The sequence below is a fragment of the Procambarus clarkii genome, chromosome 23 (assembly GCF_040958095.1).
Source record: "Procambarus clarkii isolate CNS0578487 chromosome 23, FALCON_Pclarkii_2.0, whole genome shotgun sequence".
In the NCBI taxonomy this organism is placed as follows: Eukaryota; Metazoa; Arthropoda; class Malacostraca; order Decapoda; family Cambaridae; genus Procambarus; species Procambarus clarkii.
In genome coordinates this window covers 8153743-8164530 of record NC_091172.1, presented here as the reverse complement: position 1 = coordinate 8164530, position 10788 = coordinate 8153743, and the positions used below count along the sequence as shown (strand labels likewise).

General features: G+C 39.5%; 1 protein-coding gene across 1 annotated transcript; it reads right to left on the bottom strand.

Annotated features, from left to right (window-relative positions):
• Window positions 1-392: 392 nt before the first annotated feature.
• LOC138367861 (uncharacterized) lies at window positions 393-3137 on the bottom strand. The gene is made up of 2 exons (XM_069329856.1): window positions 1085-3137; window positions 393-588 (listed from the first exon to the last, which is right to left on the bottom strand). The coding sequence occupies exon 1, from the start codon at window positions 3097-3099 to the stop codon at window positions 2173-2175; it is 927 nt and encodes a 308-aa protein (XP_069185957.1). The 5' UTR covers window positions 3100-3137; the 3' UTR covers window positions 393-588; window positions 1085-2172.
• Window positions 3138-10788: the final 7651 nt, after the last annotated feature.

Here is a 10788-nt window from a genome sequence, read left to right as displayed (position 1 = left end):
CAAGAATTTTTGCTTAAACATTATTGTAAATATGTAAATGAATATGTATCGTGTTGCAAGCTTGTATTGTGGGTGAGTATTGCAAGTGCAGGTGTGTGGTGAGCGTGAGTGTTGCCCATAAATGTTGAGGACCAGACTTGTAGGCGTGTGGTGTTCCGGGTAATTGCTGCTGGCTAGTGTTACAAGCCTGTGTGTTCTGGGTAGGTGTTGCTGGCGAGTGTTGACTGTAGCTGTCATCCACACTCTCCACTCCCCCCCCCCCCCACTGCCTCTCACTGTCCACTCCCACCTGCCTCTCACTCTCCACTCCCCCCCCCCGTTCCCTGCCTCTCACTCTCCACTCCCCCCCGTTCCCTGCCTCTCACTGCACCTCAGTTCCTTATGTGGGAAAAACCTGCTGGGATTGATATAAGAGGAGACTACCAGGGACTTGTACTGAACTAAATTAAAAAATTACTGTCTGCAAATTAATTCAACTAAAATCTCTAGCTAGGGTTGTAAATCCTAATTCCTCTTTTCCTAATGACAGACTGTGGGCTGTAAGGGACAGGTGGGGTGAATGACTTGTTGATAGAAGTTCCAGTCCACCTGTAGACAGGGATCTCACATCAGCTTGTATTTTATACAAGGATAAGATTTGATAAATTCAGTTGTATGACTGAACACTGGCTCTGTTTAAATCAGGGATTTAAACATACATAGTCTAACCTAGCACCATAACTTACAGCCAATAGATTCTTATACTATAAACAACAAATTAAATTGTAAAAGTATAATAAATGACCTTAAATGTAGTCTAAACACTTAACTAAGTACTAGATATTATATTCAATTAAATGAACTTATATGATAACTTAAAAATAACTAAGCAAGCAATTGATAACTTAATTTATATATTCAAATATATATGCAGACATATTCAATTTATATGATACAGTTAGCTTGACTGAATCTTTTCCAAAACTATGGACACTTGTGAGGTTTTTACTTATTGAGGCTGAATTCTTTTCTGACAGAATGGACACTCATGAGGTTCAGTGCTTGGATAAGATTCACAGCTACACTACAATTTTAATAAACTTACTGAAATGTGAGGCTTAGCCTCGCTTTTTAACCAACAGACAGATTTATAGGATATTAAAGTTACACAAGCATACAATTGGCCAATCATACACCAAATAACCTTCAATATACTTCTCTGCCAGTCGGGGTGCCTGTCTGACAAGTTTGCCAGACTGATTAACTCTCTCTTGTTGAGTTTAGGCACGATATTTTGCTACAGCGTTGCTGTATGATGATCTGGTAGCGTTGCTACGTGATTATCCTGCAGTTGCAGAAGAATGATTCGAGATAAAAGTTTATGAATGAAGGTGGAGGAAACCGTGTCACTGATCTCCACTATACACTCTATTTTATGTGAATGTTCTAGGATTTTCCTTGTAGATATTGTCCAGGTACTCCCCCAGTTCTAGAGAGTATTCACTGGCGATAAAAAATATTAGATAAGGTGTCCTTGAGCTGGTAATGTTCGCTAAGGATCAGTCACTTGTTCACTCATTTGTAAACAAACGCGGAGTGCCGCGAGGCATCGTTGGTGGGCGCTTCACTCCCCCCATCGCCCTACCATGCTCTCTGAGCACGGTAGCCTTCAATGAATATTGATTGATTATTTTTACAGTCTAGACTTATGATTAAGATAAGATGTGATTATAATATAATTAGATATAAGATTTAAAGATTATAAGTAGTATTTGAAAGTACCACTGAATCTTATTAAGGATTCGATTTTTAATCCTACCGGATGTTGAATCAATGTTCCAATAGTTTTTTAATTAAGAAGTCCTTCTAGAAGCTTCTGGATCCTTGAGAAATCATGTACAAAGTCACGTAGGCATCAAAAGGGCCCCTGTTGCGTACGTGTTCATGGTGCCATTGTCATCCAGGATCAAGCTATAATGAATCTTTAATGATTCAAATATGATTTTGATACGATTTAGATATGATTTTGATATGATTTAGATATGATTTTGATATGATATAGATATGATATAGAAATTATACATTTCTTAGATGATTATTAGATATGGTGGGTAAAAATTTCCCACATCTTCCAGAGGGAGAGAACTGGCACAGAGTCCAATACTTAGGACAATAGTAACCATATGTATTTATTTACTCTCCATTGGATTGATAATACAAGTGCAAATTTTGCTTGCACTTTTGTGCTGCTGTCCGTTGTGGACGATTGTGTCTGTTAGGAGTCTGTGGGTCTTGTGGAGTTAGAGTGTCTTGAGGTCTCTCAGGATCTAACTGCAGCTGGCTCACTGATTCCATGTGGATGAGTTTGTCCAATGTCTTCAGGGAAGTTGTTCCTTTAGACAGGATTTTGACTATTCTCAAAATCCCCTGACTATCTGGATGGACTGAGACAACTTTACCTAATGGCCAGTCAGCCCTAGGGCCATCACTGTCTACCAAGACAATATCGCCAGATTGGAGATTAGATATATTATGTGGGACATTGGCCCCATAGTGATGTTCTCGTAGAGATGTAAGATATTCTTTTGTCCAAACATCATTCCATTTTTGGATTATGCTGGACAGATGCTTATACCCCTGAACCAACTCGCTCTGACCCACATATGAGGGATCTCTGATCTCATCATCCACTAGAGATGGTACTGGAGACAGAAGTCTTCCATACATTAGGTGGGCAGGACTTAATGGCTCATGTTGAGTAGGATCCTCAGACAAGTAAGTCAACGGCCGGTTATTCACCCTTGATTCTATTTCCGTGATTACTGTCTGGAGTTCTTGAAGATTGATTTTCTGACGGGGTAGAGATTTTCTCAAGGATCTTTTTACAGTTCCTATTAACCGTTCATAAAATCCTCCGTGCCATGGGGCTCTCGGAGGGATAAATTTCCATCTGCAATGACGCTGTTCCAGTGTGGAAGTAACTGCAGGATGGGAACAGATTTCCCGTAGACATGCTTCTCCAGCTACCAAGTTTGCTCCGTTATCTGAAATCATCAGCTTAGGGCATGATCGGCGTGCTGCGAATCTGCGGAAAGCTTGAATAAATGATTGAGCAGTCATATCGGGTGTTACCTCTAGATGTACTGCCCTGGTGGTAGCACAGGTGAACAGACAGATGTATGCCTTGATAGGTTGCTTATCTGCAGTCCCTGTTAGATATATTGCTCCTGTATAATCTACTCCTGTCGTTTCGAAAGGTTGTAGATGGACCACTCGTTCCTTTGGCAGGGGTGGTGGCCCTGGATAAGAGCAAGTTCTTGCATCGTACCTTCGGCATATCATGCAATTCTTCAAGATTGATTTGACTGTCTTCCCTGAGGAATCCAGTACTGCTGTCTGATTTGTGTGAGTGTGTCTAACACTCCTCCATGTTTGATGATTTGTTGATGTGTATGTAACACAATCAACCTTGTGATCCAATGATTTTTTGGTAAAAGCCATGGATGCACGGTATCTAGATTGATATCTGCGTGTTTAAGTCTCCCTCCACAACGCAGAATGTTGTGTTTTTCTTGGTCTATCCACAGACCGAGATTGTGTTTTAACTTATGCGGAAGATTTTCATAGTTATTCCCATAAGTTTCTCTCTGGGCTTGTCTTACCCAATAGATAAGTGCATCTGGAAAAGTGTATTTTATACCTTTTTTCCTGAGATAATGAAACACGTTCTGTGTTACATTGATTAATTTGATGAGCGAGGAGTAACGAGTACAATCCAAGACTGATATTTGAGCTTGCTGCCTGGTGGTAGTTATGGTTTGTGTCGTAATGACGTGTGGCTTTTGTTCAGGCCAACTACCATTCACTAACCATCGAGGCCCATGAAACCAAATATCTGCCTTTGCAAACTGTTTAAATGTCATACCTCTTGATAAGAGATCAGCTGGATTATCCTTTGTTGGTACATGCAACAATTGAAAGCCTGCGGAAATTTCTTTAATTTCCGAGACGCGATTTTTTACATATGGAGTTGGACAGTTGTCGTTTCGTACCCATTGTAAGACAGCTTCATTGTCAGACCATATGATGACATCCTTGATGTTCATGGTAGACAAGACTTGTTTGATATGCACAGCTAAGCGTGTACCAGTTAGCAGTGCTGTTAGTTCCATCTGAGGCAAAGTCCTCTTTTTTAATGGAGCGACTCTGGCCTTAGAGGTGATAAGATATGATTGATTAGAAGTCACTAAGTAAGCACAAGCTCCAAAAGCTTTGGCTGACGAGTCTGCGAATACATGTAGTGATACTTCTTCATTTTCCTCGACTATGTGTCTCGGAAAGATTATCTTTTCAACTAAAGTTTGTTCTTGAGCCACTTCCATCCAAGCTTTTTGTAACTGGATTGGTAGTGGATCATCCCAACCAACCTTAGCTTTCCATGCTTGTTGCACCAATAAACGCCACTTGATAGTCAAAGGATTTAGTAGACCAAGTGGGTCGAATACTTTGCTAACTTGTGAAAGCAAATCCCTTTTTGTAGTGATGTTGTAATTTACTGGCACAGATTTGATCGATATTGTGTCCGAGATTAAATCCCAATCCATACCTAACACCTTTTGTGATTCTGGTACGTGATATTCAGGGTAATCTCTTGCTATTTGATTATTCAATGTTGCATTATTAGAGGCCCAAGATTGTAGTGGCATGTTGGCACCTTGTAGCTCCTTGTTGGCCTCTTGATATAACTGTAACAGTTCAGTAGTACTGTTAACTGTCCCTTGAAAATTATCTACATATAGATTTTGACTGATTTCAGTCTTACAGGGACTTGATGATTTCTTCAGATGAGTATCTAGAGTTGCTTGCAACAGAAATGGACTGCTTGTCGCGCCAAAAAGAACTGATGAGAATCTGAAAGTCACTACTGGACTATTGACATCTTCTGGGTTCTCTACCCATAGAAACTTAGTGAAGTCTCTATCTTCTTCCTGTAAGCCAACTCTGAGAAAGGCCTTACTTATATCTGCTGAATACGCATATTTGTTAAGTCTAAACTTCAACAGTATGTCATACAATTTCTGAGTTAGACTTGGACCTGTTTGCAAACAATCATTTAGACTGGTTCCTTGGGGTCCAGATTTAGAGCTACAATTAAAAACTATCCGTAAAGGAGTTGTTTTTGATTCTCTCATTACAGCCATGTGAGGTAAAAAATGGCCTGTTTGCGTATTGTCATGTTTCACGACTTCGATGAATTTATTCTTTAATTGTTGAGCAATAATCTCATGATAGAGTTTTAAATGCTCAGGCCTTTTTCTTAACTTTGCTAGTTGAGATTTAAATTGACTATAAGCCATGTGATAATTGGTAGGTAAGGTTTTATGGTTGATTTTCCATGGTAGCCTTACCCAGTACTGTCCATCATGGTACTGTACAGTTTCTAAGTACTGATTGTATGCACAGACATCATCAGGACTTGGTTGTTCAGGAATTATTCCTATGGCATCAAGTTCCCACAATTGAGGTACAGATTCTAATCCATCATCAATCATGTGGGGGATTTTAAGTGGTGACTGTTCTTTGCCTAGTCATGCCACTATTACAGTTTCTGTATGATGTGATTTTTCAGGAGTTGAAGGTTCAAGATCTAGTATAGGTCCTGTCATCAATATGCCTCCTGCTGATTTGAGTATATTCATACCCATAGATTCTTCTGATCCCAGAATGAATCGATGATAGTAGTCAGCTCCAATCAGGATTCCGATATCCCCTATGTAGTCAGAATCAAGTAGAGGATCTGCTAATTGGATTCCTTTTTCTTTTAGGAATTTAATTGTGGCTGTCAGACCAGTCACTTCCATTTCAGTAGGAATTTTATCAACTACTATGGCTTCTACTGTCCTTTGGGATGTACCTAGACAGACATTGAGTTTTACTACTGGAAAGGTTCTACGACCAGAATTAGTAAAAAACCCTGATATGGATGTAGATACTTGCTTTGAAGATTTAAGTTGTAAATCTTCTGCCATCTTTTTACTGATAAAGGTTTTCTGTGACCCTTGATCAAAAAAGCCTCTAGTTGGAATACAAATTCCTTGATTGCATAGTTCTAGCTGTGCAGTAGGCAATATGGCTGTTGTAACAATTTCTGTATCCAAGTCGTTGACATTGCTCATTACTGTACAGAATTGTACGGCTGTTGTGGTATTATCATCTTTGGGCTTTGCCTGAGATGCAGGTTGATTATTGGAAGTCTGTGATCTGGATTGAGTGTTAATATCACCACAGAGTGCTGTGTGATGTACACTTTTATGACAATATTGGCAGTTCTGCAATTGAGTGATACACTCACTTGTATCGTGCTTCCGTAGACAACGGATGCACCTGTTCAGAGATTTCAGTCGATCGATTCGACTGGCACGGCCTACATATACTGTGCATTGATAAATGGTATGTGCTTCTTGACAGAATAAACATTTTGGGGCAGTTGTAGCTCCTTTTGTCTTATCTGTCTTAGGAGCTTGGTTTCCTACAGTTCTGTTAACTGTGGGAGATATAGCATAAGAGCCAACATTATTCTGTTTCCACTTTGCAGAAGAGGAGTTTTGTTGTCTTGATTTTTGACTGCCATTCTGGACATTTTTGCTTTTGTCCGTGGATTCACTTTTGGGGATTTTTTCTTGAGATCTAAGTTTTCCTCGGCTTCGTAATCTTTGTACGTAAGCTCGAAGTCCATCAATGATTTGGCTTTGTGATAAGATGTTGGTGTTATAATGAGTGCATAGGCTGTCTATGACCTCATTTGGGAGTTTCCTTTGAATGATTAACTTTATAAGCCACTCTGCATCACCTACAGGTACTTTTGTACTGAGGGCTTTGATGATTGATTCTATAGACAATCGAAATGATTGTAGTGACTCATAACTTTTATTTGGAGAGGGTAAATCCAATAATTTGTACGAGAGACGTGCAATTGCAGTCTCCTTATCACTGTAGTTATCTTGTAACAACTGTAAGGCATGGTCGTAATCATCATCCGTTAATGACAAATTAGCAATGACCTGCCTTGCCTCTCCCCGTAACTGGCCTTGCAAATATTGAAACTTTGTCGCCTTTTTGAGAGAGGGCTTGGAGTTTATTATAGAATCAAAGTGTCTCCAGAAGGTATCCCAATCGTCTTCATCCTTGCCCTCAAAATATGGTAATTGTACCTTTGGGAGCTCTGCGGCTATATGTGTTATAGTTGCATTGCTCTGTTGAGTGGATGAGCTCACATTGGATTGGGTTCCTGCTTGAGATATTTGTTTGATTAAAGGATCAAGTTGATCTTGGATTTTATCTTCATACATTGTCATTTCAACGACAATTTCCTGAAGTTCCTTTCGGGTTAAATCTGCATTAGCCATTTCTGTTAGATAAATCTCTGCATGGCGTTTGATTTGTTCATACTTATCCACAGCTGCTTTTACTCTGGTATTCAGAATTATTAAATCAGGAGATGGTTGTCTAGCCAACTTTTGACATTTGTCAATCAGTTGAGTTAGGTGATTTTGCAGACCATTAAGTGTCCTCCTATTTCCTGTTTCAGCTGCTGGTGGAACACTGTTAGCCATTTTGACCTTTTCCGAGTTTCGGAGATTCCAAGATTTTTCTCTTTTTTCTGATAAATATGTATGATGTTAATGTATTTTGATAAATGAGCTTTCCTGTCTACTTAGGTAATGATTCCAAAGATCGTCCTTCATTTCCTCCCTGGAATCTGGTTGTAGCAGGTGTTCAATTATCAAAAGTACTGTAATAATTTGATTTGTGACCCGAATGCACCAAGTTGGTAAATCTTGTAATAATTTTTTAAAAATAGTAAATGGCACTATTTTTGCAAAGTTATTACAAAATCTGTTACCATAATAATTGTTAGATAAAATACAGTAGAATGTCTACTGGTTTTACCTGGAATAGGGTATGATATAGTTGATTATAGATAGATTGTAATGATGCTCTTACAGTGATGATAACACTTTTTTAAAGAATATTATGTAATGAGCAGCTCTGAAAATCAGTAGATTAGAGATAATGCTAGATAATACACTTAAATATATATGTAATGTTACCACAATGAGGTAGATAATGGTATTTTATGATTAAGATGCAGTTGTGTCTGTGACACTGATATACTTAAGTACTGTGGTTTCTTAACACAAACCAATATTAGTATGCTATGAATGCTTACTAGTTAATGGATATGGTGGCTTAAGCCACTGCAAACTATTTGTTTACTTAGATATATAGCTATGATAAATATTGGCTGATAGCTAGGTTAGGCTAGAATATGTAAGAATTATTCCAATGCAAAATCAAGAAGTTTCTTATGTATTTGGCATTGAAATATTCGGTAAACGAATGATCATAAATATCTAGGTACAAAGGACCATTTATTATCTAGGTTCGAAGGACCATTAATGTGGGAAAAACCTGCTGGGATTGATATAAGAGGAGACTACCAGGGACTTGTACTGAACTAAATTAAAAAATTACTGTCTGCAAATTAATTCAACTAAAATCTCTAGCTAGGGTTGTAAATCCTAATTCCTCTTTTCCTAATGACAGACTGTGGGCTGTAAGGGACAGGTGGGGTGAATGACTTGTTGATAGAAGTTCCAGTCCACCTGTAGACAGGGATCTCACATCAGCTTGTATTTTATACAAGGATAAGATTTGATAAATTCAGTTGTATGACTGAACACTGGCTCTGTTTAAATCAGGGATTTAAACATACATAGTCTAACCTAGCACCATAACTTACAGCCAATAGATTCTTATACTATAAACAACAAATTAAATTGTAAAAGTATAATAAATGACCTTAAATGTAGTCTAAACACTTAACTAAGTACTAGATATTATATTCAATTAAATGAACTTATATGATAACTTAAAAATAACTAAGCAAGCAATTGATAACTTAATTTATATATTCAAATATATATGCAGACATATTCAATTTATATGATACAGTTAGCTTGACTGAATCTTTTCCAAAACTATGGACACTTGTGAGGTTTTTACTTATTGAGGCTGAATTCTTTTCTGACAGAATGGACACTCATGAGGTTCAGTGCTTGGATAAGATTCACAGCTACACTACAATTTTAATAAACTTACTGAAATGTGAGGCTTAGCCTCGCTTTTTAACCAACAGACAGATTTATAGGATATTAAAGTTACACAAGCATACAATTGGCCAATCATACACCAAATAACCTTCAATATACTTCTCTGCCAGTCGGGGTGCCTGTCTGACAAGTTTGCCAGACTGATTAACTCTCTCTTGTTGAGTTTAGGCACGATATTTTGCTACAGCGTTGCTGTATGATGATCTGGTAGCGTTGCTACGTGATTATCCTGCAGTTGCAGAAGAATGATTCGAGATAAAAGTTTATGAATGAAGGTGGAGGAAACCGTGTCACTGATCTCCACTATACACTCTATTTTATGTGAATGTTCTAGGATTTTCCTTGTAGATATTGTCCAGGTACTCCCCCAGTTCTAGAGAGTATTCACTGGCGATAAAAAATATTAGATAAGGTGTCCTTGAGCTGGTAATGTTCGCTAAGGATCAGTCACTTGTTCACTCATTTGTAAACAAACGCGGAGTGCCGCGAGGCATCGTTGGTGGGCGCTTCACTCCCCCCATCGCCCTACCATGCTCTCTGAGCACGGTAGCCTTCAATGAATATTGATTGATTATTTTTACAGTCTAGACTTATGATTAAGATAAGATGTGATTATAATATAATTAGATATAAGATTTAAAGATTATAAGTAGTATTTGAAAGTACCACTGAATCTTATTAAGGATTCGATTTTTAATCCTACCGGATGTTGAATCAATGTTCCAATAGTTTTTTAATTAAGAAGTCCTTCTAGAAGCTTCTGGATCCTTGAGAAATCATGTACAAAGTCACGTAGGCATCAAAAGGGCCCCTGTTGCGTACGTGTTCATGGTGCCATTGTCATCCAGGATCAAGCTATAATGAATCTTTAATGATTCAAATATGATTTTGATACGATTTAGATATGATTTTGATATGATTTAGATATGATTTTGATATGATATAGATATGATATAGAAATTATACATTTCTTAGATGATTATTAGATATGGTGGGTAAAAATTTCCCACACCTTACCTTCCAACCCCAACCCCCAAAATCCTTCATCCGTCTCTTGCCCCCTCTCCCCCCCCCCCCAGCCAACATCTATTAAGCCCCCAACTACCCCTTAGGGGCACTTGTTCCCTCAGTCCATATTTCCTTATCAGCCCCCCCCCCTTCTCTGCCCCCCTTTCTTTGCCCCCATTCTCTGCCCCCCACCGTTGCCCCTCTCCTCTGCTCGCCCCTCCTTCAGCCCTCTACCCTACTCTCACCATTCCCTCCTCTTCCCCTTACTCCTCATCAGCTCCTAAGTGCTCTCTCTCTTGTTCTGCCCCTCACTCTCCCCTCTTCCCTCACTAGCCCCCTTCCCTTCTCTAGCCCTCAGTCTCTCAGACCACTCTTACCCCTCAGCCAACCTATCCCTATCAGCCCCCTTCTGTCCCTGCCACCGTCTCTGCCTCACACTACCCATCAGTCCTTCAGCCCCCCCCCCTTGTCCCCTCAGCCCCCCTTGTCCCCTCAGCCCCCCTTGTCCCCTCAGCCCCCCTTGTCCCCTCAGCCTCCCTTGTCCGCTCAGCCCCCCTTGTCCGCTCAGCCCCCCTTGTCCCCTCAGCCCCCCTTGTCCACTCAGCCCCCCTTGTCCCCTCAGCCCCCC

Coding starts and splice junctions, on each gene's coding strand:
- LOC138367861 (XM_069329856.1), bottom strand. CDS start 3,099: ATGACTGCTCAATCATTTATTCAAGCTTTCCGCAGATTCGCAGCACGC.